The sequence below is a fragment of the Osmerus mordax genome, chromosome 21 (assembly GCF_038355195.1).
Source record: "Osmerus mordax isolate fOsmMor3 chromosome 21, fOsmMor3.pri, whole genome shotgun sequence".
In the NCBI taxonomy this organism is placed as follows: Eukaryota; Metazoa; Chordata; class Actinopteri; order Osmeriformes; family Osmeridae; genus Osmerus; species Osmerus mordax.
The window spans coordinates 7,450,636-7,467,662 of record NC_090070.1 but is presented as its reverse complement, the minus strand read 5'-3'; the positions used below and the strand labels follow the sequence as shown (position 1 = coordinate 7,467,662).

Genomic DNA, 17,027 nt, shown 5'->3' with positions numbered 1-17,027 from the left:
TAGCAGTAGCTCCCACATGTTGGTAGGCCTATAGGAATAGAAATTCCCAACTAGGAGATTCACTTCCTCCCACTGTGAAAAGTGTAGATGGGTATAGTCAGAAGACATGGGCCTAACTCATAAGCAATGCGTGCTTAGTTTAGAACCCTTTAAAATGACAATCAATCTGCTTACAACCGGTTTTGTCACGTGATATGGCAATCAGTTTCAGTTTCAGTCTGACACACCTTGAGTCAGAGACTTATTAGCCAGGATAGGCTACACACACAAGATCAATCAAGGTAACAGTTTTGTAACAAAAAATGTACATCGATGTTTATAGCCTACTGAACATAAGCTACAGTGGGGATGTATTAAAAGCAGAGTTATTCAAAAAAAGAACGGGTAATGCGTTGTAAACAGAAGGGCAAATTATTGTATCCGAACCATCACGTAGCGTAAGTAAAAGTTTAAGCGTAGCCTACGCTGTGGTAGCCTACTTCACTGTAACTACAAAACGTAGTAGAGTAGTCGTACATTTATAAATTCGTTTAGGACAGGTTCCATGGAGTTAAGTAAACTGGGTTAACTTGGAAAAACGAATTCGCTGCCATCAGAATCACATTGCTGGTGTGTGTGATGGGATAGAGAAAGATACGCAAGATGAAGCTAGGGTCAAGCTTCTAGCCGACTGCAAGTCTGGCACGCGTATTATTTCGTTTGTTAATTACCTAAAGTGACATGAGTTATGTTGTGAAATTAACTAGGATACCATTTACTTCTGGACTTCTATTTAAAAGATTTGAAGAGTGGTATGCAAATATGGAGGTAGATTTCTAATTCCAACAACAAAAAACACCTCAATTTGTTTGTAATGTAATCCACGTGTGTGTGTGTGTGTGTGTGGGGGGGGGGGGGGGGGGGGGCGATCGTCCTCCATAATTCCTACACATTTAATTGAGACCATTCAATGTATTTTCACAATCCATCATACAGTTAATCCTCTAAGTGGGCAGGCCTGAGGCTCAGTGCCAGTGGTAGTTCATTTGACCACAGATAAAAGGTCCCAAATTCACTTACCCCCCCTTTCGGACATTTGGGATAAATGCGTCTGCTAAATGCAATACATAACATTTTGGGCTTCTTGTTTTAGATGGATAAGATCTACAGTCTTCTTGAAACACACCGACTGGAGTCGTACTATAACAAGTTCCTAAATTTTGGTGTCAAGGATGAGAGAGATTTCATTGACAGTGTAAATGGTGAAGACTTAAACACCATGGGTAAGCGTCACATGTTCTTTTTACAATTTAGCAGCTTGTTATTTAATAAGTAAGTTTCATTTGTTGCTGTTCTTTAACATCGTAAATTGATATAATGTGGCAACAAATTATGCAACAACAAAAAAAAACACCTGGGTTTTGCTACATTGCCCAGTCAGTCTTTTATTGCTACTCTTCTCTCTGCCACTAGAGACATGATTATATAAGAGTAAAACAGTAATAATAAACACTTGACACATGTAGAGGAAACAGACATTTTATACACAACTATTGTGGAAACTGTCAAAGTTGGTATGAAGGGAAGGTAGAGAGTACAGTAGATTAGACACGTCACAGTCCTATTTTTACATTGGTATGCTCTGTATCCAATCAGCATGACATGCTTTTTTTCCCAAACAGGTTTTAGTCACATTGAGAAGAATCGCTTTGCATCATTGCAAGAGTATGTTAGAAGACTTCGTTCCCCACAGAACAATCCCCATGTAGGCACACCTGTACAGAAATCAATGGAGGCCTACCACCTCAAGTACACATACCCCCATTGTCCTGAGCCAAAATACATCAGAGGTAAGAAAAATGAATGCTCCCTATTAGACCTGACTTAAAATTTCAACATCACATTTAGCTCTCCAAACAACACATTTGCAAATAAGAACAGACACATTTACGTAACCAATGGGTCCTATTGTCTTGCCTTGCAATGGTATATCAAAAAAAGGAAATGAGAAATTAAAGAGCTAAAGGTGACGTTGTCATTTTACAACAAGGGGTCTTACAGGGTTATGGAAGTTCAAGTGCCAGAAGCATATCGGAAACATAGTAGTAAGGGGGCATCTTCTGGCATCAACAACATACAGCAATCACCAACTATAACATCCTTTTCAAGAGAAAACTGAAACTGCCTGGTTAAGAAAGTGAAACCTATCTACACTAAACTGTGGAACTGAGCTATCCTGACGGTGGAGAGATACTGTAGTGCAGGATGTTTGGTTGTAAATAGAAGGGTAGATATCCAGTAACAAGGGTAGAAAGCCATATGACAGGATGTCCACTTGTCCTGTTAATTTGACATGAATATTAATAATTAATAATTAAATTATAATAAATCAACTGTATATATTACATTCTTTTTAGTTTGTAATGAATGTAATCTGAATTCATATCAATGTCTCCACATTTTTTCTTTGATTTACAGTGAAATAAAACTAACAAGGCTTTCCGAAAGATGTTGTGACGTTGAAGCTGTATTTTCTATCATTAAGCCACAATAGCATTAGTGTGGTTGGACATTGACATAGGGTGATTAGACCTGACAATGACCTGATAATGTCCCAATCCTCAAATCAAGGTCCATATAGAAATGTTGTGTGTGGAAGAACTTGACTGGTCGACACAGATCCCTTTAGCCTGGCATTGCCAGACCTGGCAACCGGTCAGATCATTTTCGATATCCAAGGGCTGTTATCAAAGAGTGCAGACCAAAATACCTCTGGATGCAATTGGATAGATACAGCCAATCAGAGCAACAAAACCTCATCTTGGTTGTTTACAAAAATGAATTCATACCAATTTATCATATTCTGCAAATGCAACAAAATAACGGTGATGCTATTACAACTTGATAAGTGTTAAACATTTGCATGTACTGTTCTGACCAGTAAGATTAAATGGTTTTGAAATACAAATGGTAAAGGTGTCATTATATTTGGCCACATCTGGAGATGATGATCATACGCCTTAATTGGTTTTGAGTGCAGACATGGACCCGGCCCAAAACACACTAGAGGATCTGATGCTGAGGATTTGTTACCAGGAGTGCGTGGGGAACACTAAAGGTGTGTGCCTCTACACAGTCGATGGAATGCCTTTAACAGACGATCCTTTCTTCAATACGTGTAAGTATGTCTAACGCTGCATAACACTCATCATCATCAATGTCAAACACTATCATTTGTGCAATGATATGCACATTCTAGTGTTCATATGCTAGTGTTGATATTCTATTTGTTGAACACTTTCAGGGTCATTGACAGACAGGCACATTGAAAATGGGTCTGTGCTATATGCAATATTTACACCCAAGGAGAACTTGAAACAAGCCCCCAAAATGCCAAAGCATGAAATGGTTGATGGACGATTTGGAGGAGATACCCTTCGCTGCCACATCATGCTTAAGGTGAGCGTAATAAGTTTCACATGATTATGAAAATACTGACATCAGTTTCCACCTTGTGTAATCAAGGCCGTCCTGTTTTGTTCCAGCACAGCCAGCCCACTAGCTTTTCACTCAAACCCCAGTTGTAACTAACCTGAATTAGCTTACCAAACCGTTAATTACTAGTCAAGTACTTTAGGTCAACCTTCTACACAGCATTTGATTGTCACGTTTTATTAGGCAAAGTTCCCAGGTTTTTAGATATTTCCCAATGGTTAATTTAAGAAGAGCTCCATAGACACTATCAAACTCTTAGTTTGCCGTCATTAATTTGTTTGTAATTGTTACCAAAACAAATGTTTTGTGGTGTATATAGATAGAAAATGCTTTTGTCTATGATAATGATTAGGTTACAGTTTAAGGTCACTGTTGATAAACCCAGAACAACAGGCCAATAACTGTCAAGATAACGGTCGAGAGGCACTGTGAAGGAAGTTGTTAAATGCTGCCATGAGCTACATTTATTGTTTATGATCACATTGTAATTATGACGTTAATGATAAGTAAACTTTAGCAAAGGTAAAATCTAATTGGAAAAATCATATAAATGTTATAGAATATGATTGAGCTCTACAATTGTATGACTGTTATGGTTTCTCAGTGGGTGACCATTCTGTAAATGTATGAGTAGAAGTGTTAGGCTGGTGCACAACTAAAACCTGAAAAGTTTTGCCTGTAAAACATATTTTTGTTAAAAACCTAATGTTGGTCTGCTGTAAATTTTGGGCCTATAGAAAATGCTAAAGCACATTTAAAGCTGAGGCAACTCAAAAGATTATATTCTTATCATACCTTAAAAAGTTCCAGATGTTTATTTTCCAGATTGACACCCTTTTCCTACTTTAAGCAGTGAGCATGAAACGACCATGACTAAAGAATCCCACAGGATACTTTACTCTGGCAAGTGATCACGCTTGATCTGAGCCCCCTTTTCCACCTTTGATCCTGATTTGGATGCCCCTTTTTGCATTCCTTAACAGGGAGATTATGAGGTTAAGGTGGACTTGAAATGTGATACAATCAAGGACTTGAGACTGAAGCTTGCCGGTGAGACTGGTATCCCAGCACATGTTCTCCATTACAGGTAATTGTATATTAAGTGTTCTGTATATCAACAAATATCATACCCAACATAGCAACTTATACTGGCCCAGGATACACATGGTGTAAACATGAGTTTTAATGGATTATCAATGTTTATGCAATCTACCTTTTAGATTGAGGTAAAAGTATTGTTTTAAGTGTATGCATTTGATAGATAATTTTATAAAAATAGCTGAACAATTATATACTGACCAAGTGAATGCAACCACCCCCCCACCCCCCCATATTCAAATTACAACAATGTTTGAATATTATGAATGTTCAAACCAAATCTATGCCTCACTTATGGGAATATGTATTAAAAGGAAAACGGTTCACTCAAATGACTGTACCAATCACCTTACAAATTTTAGGACTCTTGAGATATATTTTAATATTACATTATTTTCTAATACACTTTACAACTTACTTCAACACCCCAACTTTACTTACTTGTGCACTCCAATTGTTTTGCAGAGGTGAATCTGGCAGTGTTGGAGACACCTTGCAGAACTGTGGAGTCACTGTGGAGTCAACGGTGCATTTTTCTTTGACCTCATTCCCTGAAGAAAGTCAAGACTCCATGTCGTTTTGCACAAATGACATCACACCCTCAGTACAACAAACTCCAAAAGGGCTGAGTGTGTTTTTCTCTACTCTCTATGCCATTGTAAGATATACATTATTTCCTCAATTATTCACTTCAAATGTTTATGAATATTAATTATTACAGTGTTTTTACGACTTTGACACTAATTTCAGAAACGTGATGTCTTTTTTCAAAACTATAGATTCAAAACTCTTACAGTCATTACTTGTAACACAGACTGTCACATGTTCAAAGCATAGCATTGTATGTTCGTATCTTTAAAGACACCGTGCTCATGCAGAATTATTAGTTCAAATAACAAATTTATCATGAAATACCATAGGAACATTCACTTAGTTCATCCACACCCAAGATGCCCATAGTTTCACCATGTAGTTGTTTGTACAATCATTGTATTACAAAATATGTGATACATGTTTCATAAGACACTACATCACCATAAATGGACTGAGAGAATACTACAGAGTGGAATCATTAAGCAAAATCTGACATTTCTTGATGAAATACAATCAAATTACAACATTTCTTAGTTTTTTTGTATCAAAGCAAACATAATTAGCTACAAAAGAAAACTATGCTACAGTACGTAAAACATGTACTGCAGTGTTCCTCATCTAGCTCAAAAAACAATCAAGCAAAGCAAAACAAAGGATTGATTACTCCTACATTTCCAACAACCCTGTCTTGTGGATTTGGCCACAAGTTTTCATCCACATCGCAATGGATGTTTTCATTTGACAAACATCTCTGAAAGAATCTCCGGGTATGGCGAATCCAGGCCTGACACTGGTCTGCCGTGATGTAATTGCATGCCTCATCCATGGCCTGGAGAAGGGTAACATGTTCATGAGGGTGCCTATCGTGCACCTTCCACCTCCCACGTGGAGAAGAATCCTCAATAGGATTAAGTATGGGGGCAAGTACAAGGCTGTAAATTGTGGATGGGCCTGAAACCATGCTTGCACCAATTGAGCATGGTGTCAATGGATCTCGTTGTACTGAGCTTTCATGTTCTAAACTTGGAATATTGTTTGTCAGTTTCTGTAAAACTATGCGTTAAGAGTAATGCAGCAATTACTTATAATTATCATTTTGAGCAGTAGTATCAATTGACAGATCATTGTAATTTAAGGAAATTACAGACATGTTATGTGTGATTTTCATTAAAAAATTGTGATACTTTGATGTTAGTGGTGTCATTTTGAACAGATGATTATAGTTCAATGAAGAAATGATCTAAGGTGTATGTGTATTGTATCCAAACAATTGAAAATGGTGTTAGCATTCTGAAAAATTTGCATTTTGACCATCAGTTGTGAGTTTTGTGTCCGTAGAGTTTTGAAAAAGGACATCAAGGTTCCGAAATTGGTGTCAGTGTTTGTAAACAAACTGTATTGAACTATGCCTTCCTGACTTACGTATCTCTCACTTACACTGTGAGGCTAAGAAAACTGAATATGAAATTGTAAGCCAAACAACGGAATTGGAATGAACTTGTTTTACTCATCTTATTTGCAGAAAATGCATCAACATTCTGGAGAATTCTTTAGGAAATTGATTGCATATATTAGAAAACTCAGTGGATGCAACCCTTTGGCCCAAAGTTTGTTTCAGTTTCTGAATAGAAATGAGATTGGAACCCGTGCTCAAAGGGTAAGAGTTAGATATACATAATGATTCTTTCAGAAAATACTTTTAGTATAAAACTTTTTTATTTACTTTTAGATAAATATTTTACACAAAGTATTTGTTAATATTTTGTTTAGATTGCGATTGTAGAAGGATTGTACAATCTCTTCAGAGAACTATTGCCAAGTCCTGAGAAACAAAGAGATGGACACGTCGTTGAAGACTTTGAGGTCTTTGAAAGCGCAAACGTGTGTTGGGCCACTCTGCTATCGGGAGCAGAGGTGTGTCTATAAAATGTTTGTTTTAGCACTTAACACTAAATGTGCATTCATTTCAATGGTATTACAGAAGTAACAAGATGGTGGAATATTAAATGTGTCTAGTATTGGGGTTTAGAAGGTTGAAGGTAGTTTTTTTGAATCAAAACTAAAACATTTCTCCATGATGCCTTTTATTTGGCATCTTTTTAATATGATAATGTTCATATGCTTTCTCTGTCTTACCAGACATGTACCCCAGAGCATGAAAACTATGCACCAATGTGTCTGACTTCTCAACAAGGTCAGCGCTTTTCTGACCCAGTTCGTGTCCCAGGTATACCAGATGTTCTTGAAAGAGCATATGTTCTGCAGAAAATCAAAGGTATGCTATAGTATGTAATCGCAGATGAATATGTATGATTTCACAAAAAGGTAACAAGGGAAGGATACAGTTTGTCACATTTCTTCTATTTGTAAAAGTAATGGATATTATTACGAGAGACTGTATACTCTGGTTGTGATTGATGAGACTGTAATGTAGTATCGGTTTATGCAGAAAGACACTAGGCAGCACTGTCTTTAATTAAGACCCTCAATTGTGTTATTTCATTTTTAGTTTATTTAAACCAAATGGCTATTATCAACAACACTTATTTTAACTCCTTTCTTTGGAGACAAACCAAACAAACTGCATTAATCCAGAAGCTGGAATGTGAGTTCAGTTTGGTTCAATACAATTAAAATCTATGTACAGTACCAGGCAAACGATAACAAGTTGGTACAGTATCAGGTGGGTGTTGCGCCAAGAAAAATATTTGCCCCAGTCTGAAGCTGGTGTCTGGCTAAGCTGGTTAACATTTGTTTTGCTCCATTCATCAATCCATCAACCCCTAAATCCTTTACCTTTTTGTTTTTCTGTATCAGCAGCGCTTTATTTGTGATCAATTTGATTCTTGTTTGTCATTTGTTAAGATGGGGAAAAAATTCCAAACTGCACTGATAAAAACCTGCGAGAAACATCCATGAAGAGAGCAACTGATGTTGAGAAATTACTGCTCAGTTTACCTCCATCTATGAAATCCTTTCCTGTCTGGATCTCCTTTGAACAGGCGACTAGTCATGGGTACGGTTTAATGGAAGTATTTTGCGTTATCAATACTGAGCTGTATTATGGACAAAAAAGCTATTGTGTCTCACACAATGTATTTAAAGCTTTCAGATAAGTGATGTGGAGAATTTTGGCAACATGATGGAAAATGTAAAAAAGTACTCTTACCTGACGATTACACCACCTTTGATGCTGAAGGAAACAGGATTGCAAGCCCCAATGCTTGTGCTCCTGAATGAAGGTATTGGACATCCCAGTGGGTTACATAGAGGACTAATGCTGGGTAAACGCTAAAAGATTTAAAAAAGATTTTCAAAATGTGAGACCACAAACATGAGGACAAAAAAATGACTAGATTTAACCGTTTTGCTCCTATAGTGTGTGGTGTTTGTCCTCGGGGTTCCCCCCACACATCAGGATTTCTGATCGTAAATATGATATTTACGATTCACGATCGGGGACGTTCTTCCGAGCAAGTTCGGTCACTCTTAACACACCTCAAACCAATGGAAAATCTGATAAGATAATCTGTAGATAATCAGGACATTACCTAGGATTGTCGGAAGGGGGAAATCGACCCCAAATCAGCCCTATTATCTTGTGGTGTGTACTCAGCATTAGTGGGAAATCATTTCTGCAACTGCTAAGGTTAGGGTCAGCTCACTGTCAGAAGTGTATGTACTGTATAGTTCTTGCTTGACCAGAGCCCTGAGATTAAGCAGTTCTTAGTTAGTATTTAGTTACTACTTACTTAGTAGAAATGACAAAACCTTACTTGGAACATTTGATGTCATATTTGATTTTAATTTAAGATGGAGACAGAGGGTTTACTGCACTGTCTTGCTGCTTTTTGCTGCCCTTTGACAATAAGACATTGCTCATACTGATCTGTAGTAAAATAATTCAGCTTCAAATATTGCATTTTCAAGTGATGCAATAAATGCTTTTCCCTCACAGCTAACCTTGGTGTTTATGTCAGTAATGACAAATCAGGACCCCAGAATGCAAGAATCTTTAATTGCATGGCTGGCAAAATCCAAACTGTAGATCTGAACCTTTTGGCAAAAGAGTAAGTGTCCATACCTCATAAATATATCTACTTTTGTTATACATTTTCTTTCTATACTGTGTTTGTATTTCTGTTCTTCTACCCAACAGTGAGGTTTGGCTATTGCTATGTTACAACTGTGAAGTGGGGTGGATGTTATATTACCCAAATACTGATTTTCAGATAGTCACAAGTACTTGTGCATTGCCTTGACAAATATACTGTCAATACTGACCCAATACTTCTAATCCTGTACTTTTGTGTAGAATGAGAGACACAAGAAGTGATCAGACGTTCATAACTAGCAGGACCCCCAAGGAAGCTATTCTGGTAATGTACATCTATATATTTTCTTGCAATCATTTCACTAGTCTTGATAGATCTATGATAGAACTATAAACAGATTCAAAGATTGCTACAGAATGACTAATGCTATGTGATGATTGATATAAAGCTAACCCACGCTTTTACCTCAACAATGCCAATGAAGGTTTATGTTCAGGCATAGTGAGGCACTGACAAACTTGCCGTGTTTATTTGAGCCACAGATACCAGATTTATCAAATGTTATTGTCAAACCTTTTAGATTTATTTGTTGCTTACAGGATGTGAAGTGTATTTCAGCAAATATGACAAATTGCATCACAACAACATTACTGACCCTGTCTTTAATGATGTATAACTTAATGCTGTAATATAACGTGTTGCTATGATAGTATTAATACTCGATATTTTGTTTAGTAACAACAGTAAATTATAACTGAACAGTACTCTTCCCCCCCTACCAGGTACTAATAGATACAAGTACCTCAATGACGGAGCAATGCTATGAAGGAGTGACATTGAAGAGAATCGACGAAGTCAAAGAGCTCTTCCATGCCTTTGCAACCAGAACCATGGCATATAATTTGCGTCATGTCATTGGCCTGATGACATTTGGCTCACTTGTTCAAATGGTCCATACTTTTACAGAGACTCTTGAGACCTTTATGGTAAACACTTGAATTGTTACTATATTCTCACAGTAAAACTATTCTGCATGTGTGTGCTGTTCCACATACTCTGTGGCAAACTATGCCAAAGCTAAGCAAATACACCTACGGGGGCATGGCAATTTGGTAAATGCTAAGTGTCAGCCATTTACCCCCTGTTTTAGCCATATTGATTGGGCCCTCACTCTTGGTAGGTCTAAATTAGACTGAGGATAGATTTGTAGATGTAGAATTGTGCTACAGTGGTTTTAAATTTACAGTAGTAATGTGATCATTTTATTATAATTCTATAATTCTGATTGAACCGTTCTCTTTCAACAACAGAATTGATAACTTACCAGCTTTTTGAAATTGGAATCTATACAGTATTACACTTAACGCTGTAAATACTCATGTTTTTTGAATACTAATGTTTCATGCATTTTTGAACATCTATTTTATTTCATTTTTTTTTTAACACACAGGAATATGTACGCAGTGTGGAGGCAGAAGGATTTACTCGGCTCTATGACGCCTTACAGAATGGCATAACTGAGCTGGATAAAGTCAAGAAGCAATTCCCTGACTGTAAACTTCGCATCATATGTCTCACAGACGGGAATGATTTGGGGTAAAACATAATTACAAATTAGTTGGAAAGTTCCAGTTAGTCGTGTTCAAACGTGACACAAGTTCGCCTTTGACCTGCAGAAATAGTAGCAATACACAAATATCTTTGTATATTGTAGTAATTATCTTAACCCTTTATTCATATTGCAGTTCAGATACCCACCCACGCGGTCTTGTAACCAATTTGATGAGCTCCGGCATCGTTGTGGATGCCGTTCTGGTGGGAGATGTGGTGAACGATGTGCTACATGGGATCAGCTATGCAACAGGTAGGAGGCCGTTTTGACTACGACTTTCATCACAACAATTACATATCAAGAAAGGGAACAACCGTCTTAACTAAAATCACAGCATACATGATATGTACAGGATATTCAAAAAAGTTGTACAACTTTTACTTGTAGAAATTAAATAGGTCAGTGATACAATTTTAATAAAGGAAGGTATGACGTCAATTTACAGCCTTTTCTATGCACCTTGTGCAAAACGGAACTGTTAACTTGGTGCACTAACCCTAACAGGCTGCACTGTGATGGTGCTGCACATACTAACAATAAGTAATAGTGAACAAAATCACTCACTCTGAGGCAGATCATGATTCCCAAGTCAGTAGGAAGATTGAATTTAGCTCATTTACATTTGTTCCTTGTTCAGACTTGACAAAGGCGTAGTTACATTTTTCTTAGAAACGACTGGCCATTTGTTAGCTTTTGACCACTATTTTCATCTTTTGTCTTTTCCAAGCAGTCCAGAGGGAAAAGGAAAGTTATACTAAGTTATTGGAATTTATAGCCTCTTTTGATGAAATGATCAAGACAACCATCGAAACTGAATAATGACTCGTATGATATTGTAGGTGGCTATTGTTTCAAGCCAATGACGTGCAAAGACGGTCTGAAGCTCTTTGAAATGGAAACGGTTCTGTCCATGGAGTTGAGGAAGCCGAAAGAAGAACCTGACCCCTCTGTCCTTACAAGCGTGGTATGTCTGCCACACCAGTTCCACAGGGAAACTTCCTCCATGTTTTATGTTGATACATTAAAACACCTAATACTGTATCACGTACTGTATATTAACTTAGTGGGTAATACTCTGACCAGGCTAAACCTTTTTTTACAGAGGGCGATAAAAGCTCTCGTAGCCAGTAAAGACTATGATGAATCACCTGAAAATGTTCTGCCATTGGAACTAGGCAATAAAGTGACCGTGGCAAAGAAGTAAGTTATTTCCCATCATTTGAATCATATCCTGAAAATGTTAAACAATAATTCTAGGTATGGCTTTGATTATGACTATATATTTAAGCCATTATAATGGCAAATTCACTTGTACCTAAAATGACCCCTTTATCTGCTGTTATGAGTGTCTTGCAAGGATTAGTCCTTGTCCCCTCCAGATTTCCATGAACCACATGGCAGTAAATTTCAAAATTTTCCAACCTTAAAAACCATCAAAATGACGATGCAGAATACAGTACTGGTATGCCAGAAGTGCTGAAAGATTATTCCACATATTCTTCCAAGCACATGCAGTATGTCATTTTTCCTATTGTTTTATATCCAAAACAAACATCTTAAATATTTTGAATGCAGCACACTGAAAAAGAATTTGAAAACCAAATGCTATCTGGAGAAGGACCGGCGGATTCTGGCCGAGCTGAGAAGCCTGCACTGTGACCCACACCCTTTCTGCACCATCTATCCCACAGAGTCAGACATGAGTAAGTGAACTCTTAATAAACACAACAGAATAGAAGTGTCATTTTTTATTCTATTTCGGTTCCTGCACATATGTAACCTAATGCAGTATAGTAATTGATCATCATCTAAATCCCATTCATTCATGACTCCAATCTACATAAGGAAATATGTCAAATGTTTTTATTTTACCAAAGTTATTATGAGTTGCTTGATACCTAATAGCCAGTCATATGCTAACTGTCAATGGACAAGTGTTAAAATACCCTGCCCACTCAACACCACAAACCCACTCATTGCTTGCTTCAGTGTACTGTCTGTCTAATTCAAGAAAATGACAGCAAACTGGATTACACGGCAAGGTGGAGATCTTGGATGAAACGGTAAACGCAGCTTCTAATTTGTTTATCTTCACAGCTTTCTGGAAAATCCTCATGCAAGGCCCCCCTGACACGTCATACGAGAACGGAGTGTTCGAGCTGTACTGCCAGTTTGGTGACGACTACCCAGTCAAACCGCCACTGATGCGATTTGTCACACCTGTATCCTGCTACTTAAATGAAGTCAGCTTTCATGTTGTCAGCAAAACGATATGTCAACTGAATAATATGACTACATTCGACACAACTTAGTCATGTAGAATCAATATTGTGTCCAGGTAATGTGTCCCCTAGTTAATGCATTGAGTAATATTCATATAAACCATCATTCTGCCTCCCCCTTAACAAAAAAAAACCCTCCCCCACATAACATGAAGCTCATCTAAGGGGTGGTGTGTATATTAGTAGGGTAGGGCTTCAAATAATTTCCGATATAATGTTTTCCTTTTATTTTTGGGTATGAGTTTTAGGGAGGCATAGAATTGGGTGATACTGGGGACATTGATGGTGTAACATGTATACTGTGTGCATACTTGAGTATTGTATGTATTCAATTTGATGAACTTACTTGACTTTGAAAAAGGTGTACCACTGTAACGTCAACAGCGTGGGCCGTATCTGCCACAATATATTTGACCGCAACTACTCTGCTCATATCACCATGAGAGAGATCCTGGACGCCGTCTATGGACTGCTCATCGTGCCCGAGCCTGAGGATCCTCTGGATAGGTTGAACATAGCAACTTTTCTTTTGTACTAACCCTGTCGGAGAAAAAATATGAATTGCCTCTATTGACAAAGGGTTATGTAACATCTAAATAGTAGTCTCATGATTTTTGTTTGAATTTTATAAAATATCATGTAATATTATGTACAATATATATATATATTTTTTTTTTTAGCATCTTGGCTGAAGAGTTCATGACCAGTAGAGAGACATATGAACAAGAGGCCAAGAAAAACACAGAAGAAATAGCAGGAAACTCTCTGAATGACATGGAACAGGTGAACGCCAACAATTGTGTATAATTGCACTAATCCAAGCCATTCCTTGAAATGTCATCCCTAAATATAGCAAGTACAGTTTATTAACTCCAATTTACTACTTTGATTGAGGTTAGATCCTTTTTGTTGGTCCTTTTTGTTTTTCCAATTTTAGGGACAGTGACTTAAGTGAAACTTTTCTTTGTTTTTCCTGTCAGTGACCTTTGAGTGTGCTTGTTGTCTTGTTCCCTGATAGAAACTGGTGGGTTCAGAGGTCACAGAGGACTTTGTGCCACCACACCTGATTTGTCCACTGACCAAAAAGATGTTTATCGATCCTGTGATGACCATTTACGGGACTGTCTACGAACGCAAAGCCATTGAGAAACATCTGAAGACGCAAGTTCCTTATTGATCTAATATGTTCCTTAATTGAATTTGATTGCATTTGAAAGTCCAATCATAGCAATATCTGTAAAAAAATGAAAATAAATGTATATATATGACACGTTTAGGTGCGTAATTGTATTACGTTAAAAGTGACAGAAATGACATGTTCGATATGACTCCCTAGTCCCTGTTATCAGCAGTTAAGGGGTGCTCAGGTGTTCACCATTTTTTCCTTCTGTCGTAGGGAAAGCACAGATCCTGTCAAGAAGGAACCCCTGCATGAAACTCAGCTGAAGCCCTACCCAGACATGCGCAAGATGGTGCGGGACTTCCGCAGTCAGCAGATTCAGTGAGCAATGAGGTGTAATGAAGCAAACCCATACATTTGGGTGACTGGTATCCTGCCCCATTTAAGTGACATCAGTGCAATATTTATACGCTATTGATATATCAATGTTTTCTAACTTTTTACAATAAGATGATTATATTATTGTCAGTAAATGCTCTGGTTAATCAGTAAAACATGTAACTTTTGGGAATGTGTTTTGTAATAGAGGGTAAATTTAAGTAGACGGTTGACATTTATCAAAATAATTGTGTTGTGTTCAATTGCCTAGACTAGCTCAGTTTCAGTTTTTATAATCAAGCAGTTCAGTTAAAAAGCTAAGCGATATGTGCACTTATCTTACTTTCGTTATGTCATCAAAAAGGCATGCTATATTTCTTTTAGAGTGCAGTAAAGTTGAGAATACATTTTTTTCTTTGTGTGGCAACTTTAGACCTTCAAGACTAACCACACTAACTCAAGTTTTGATAGGAAGTATGTTTTCCTCTTTTTGAAAAATCCAATTTCCAAATAAACAAACATGCTTGTATTCAAGTTTTTGAGAGGATCACATCATAAATATCTGTGTTAATTCATATTAGGACCTTTTTAGTAGTGAGACTCGAGTTTGAAGTACAGTAAACAAATATAGCTATTGTGCTGTAGTGGGTGTAAGAGCTGTTTTATGGTGGTAAAAAAAAAAAAAGATTGCATCCATCGTTATTTTATATATATATTATGGTCATAGGGATTAACTTTCTAGGGTTTATGCAAATGATAACTCGCCACATGAAATGACTACAGAATGATTGTTTTAGCTGAAACTATTCAACACATGCAAGACATATGCACACGCACCTGTCATGACCTCATATAAACATGTAGGGTTATGAGTGAATCCACAGGCAAGTCCAAGCTCTTATTGTTCTTAATATTTCTAATATTCTTGCTTGAGTGATATGAGTCAGTCACACCCATTTTTTTAATATCTTCTCAGCCTCAACTTCATGTCAGGTTTCAATGCCATTGAGCCTCTGGGAAGTGGATGAAACGGACGAGAATGGATATCGTGTCTTGAACAACTGTCTGGGAGGATGTGAGTGGGATTCATTGGGCCATCTTTTAACAGTCAAACATAAAACATGTCTCTTGCCCTCTCGTAGATCCTTCATGGTTTCCTCACCTCCTCTGTCCTAGCTGCATCCCCCTTCCTTCTGTGGTCTCCTCCTCTCCTCGTCTACTTAGGGGTCCCACCTCTCGATCTGCTCTCCTTCACAGTCCCTAATGGCGTCGTTTCCAGCTCCGTGTTGTGGTCTCCTATCCTGTGTCTCATGTTTATAGGTTTGATAACGTTGAGAGCCATTCCTAAATCAGAGCACATTCAGGATGTATAATGAAGAAAGCTACTGTTGAGATATGCTCCCAAGATCTCAGTTTGCTTTGGAAAGTTTCCATTCAGCTTACTCACTCTGTGTTCCGTAACTTGTATTTCGTATTGCTTTCTCGCCATAGAATTATTACGCAACTAGGAAGACAGGCCTCAGAATCTGGCTCATGAATGCGCTAGTCCAGAACTTGAGCCGAAGGATTTCATTTTTCATGATTCTCAAAGATAAGACAATATTTTCTCAAGGCTTTGGCTTTAAGCTTTTAGATACAGATTGACAAAGGCATCAGTGACGATGATCTGTATAAAAAATAACCGGTATTTTGCTGTGGACAGGAAATGAAATACTTTTAGATGCCTGTGAATGAATCAATCATCACTAGGCTATAAAGCTGCAGTTTGCTTCTATGCCTTAAATGAGCACAGCAGATTAGGGATAGCGTGGGGGATTGATTTTTCCTTTTTAATCTATCACTCTAGTGTTTAGACACACATATTCTATTATGGTAAAAAACTAAAAGCATAGATACAGCTTTTAGATGTAGCTATAGAACACAGTGCTGTGAGTGGCGCAACAGGCTAAATGGGCATGCTCTTTTATCTGCCTCTGTGGTATTTTAAAGCATATGCACCACGAAACAGGCTACAGCCATTAAAGGCGCTAGATAGACATATACCTCATTTGTACTTTTTCCCGACAACTCCCGTTCCAAGCCGATACGAGTGGAATCCGTGTAAGGATTAGTCCTCGTAATCTGTTCCTCTCAGATCCTCGAAATCATACTGTGTCTGCACTGCTTAGCATCAGCTTACAGTGGACTGTCGGTGACATGGATTGTGTGAGTGGTTTGACGTGATTGCGTGTTAGTCTATAGTGATACTGCAGTAGCCTGAGCTTAATGGAGGCCTTAATTCAGACTATGAATAGGTCAACTGTTGTTTTCAGTCTTTCGTGAGCCCTTTCACCTGCCAGGTGAATCTGACATCTGGTGTAAGTATGTTGCCAGCTAACATACCCGCACGCTGTCTCGCTAGCATTACACAAACG

General features: G+C 37.8%; 1 protein-coding gene across 1 annotated transcript; it reads left to right on the top strand.

The window, feature by feature from the left end:
• Positions 1-232: 232 nt before the first annotated feature.
• LOC136965684 (uncharacterized) lies at positions 233-15,152 on the top strand. The gene is made up of 25 exons (XM_067259869.1): positions 233-281; positions 1,133-1,262; positions 1,662-1,829; positions 3,020-3,157; positions 3,284-3,438; positions 4,458-4,561; positions 5,038-5,230; positions 6,689-6,823; positions 6,937-7,080; positions 7,306-7,441; positions 8,032-8,182; positions 8,272-8,408; positions 9,125-9,236; positions 9,482-9,545; positions 10,004-10,207; positions 10,672-10,817; positions 10,967-11,085; positions 11,673-11,797; positions 11,936-12,033; positions 12,409-12,536; positions 12,931-13,055; positions 13,477-13,622; positions 13,796-13,898; positions 14,134-14,276; positions 14,512-15,152. Exons 2-25 carry the CDS (start codon positions 1,133-1,135, stop codon positions 14,618-14,620), a joined length of 3,213 nt encoding a protein of 1,070 aa, XP_067115970.1. The 5' UTR covers positions 233-281; the 3' UTR covers positions 14,621-15,152.
• Positions 15,153-17,027: the final 1,875 nt, after the last annotated feature.

Coding starts and splice junctions, on each gene's coding strand:
- LOC136965684 (XM_067259869.1), top strand. CDS start 1,133: ATGGATAAGATCTACAGTCTTCTTGAAACACACCGACTGGAGTCGTAC. Junction 10,208..10,671: donor AGACTCTTGAGACCTTTATG/GTAAACACTTGA, acceptor TTTAACACACAG/GAATATGTACGCAGTGTGGA. Junction 11,086..11,672: donor TGGGATCAGCTATGCAACAG/GTAGGAGGCCGT, acceptor ATGATATTGTAG/GTGGCTATTGTTTCAAGCCA.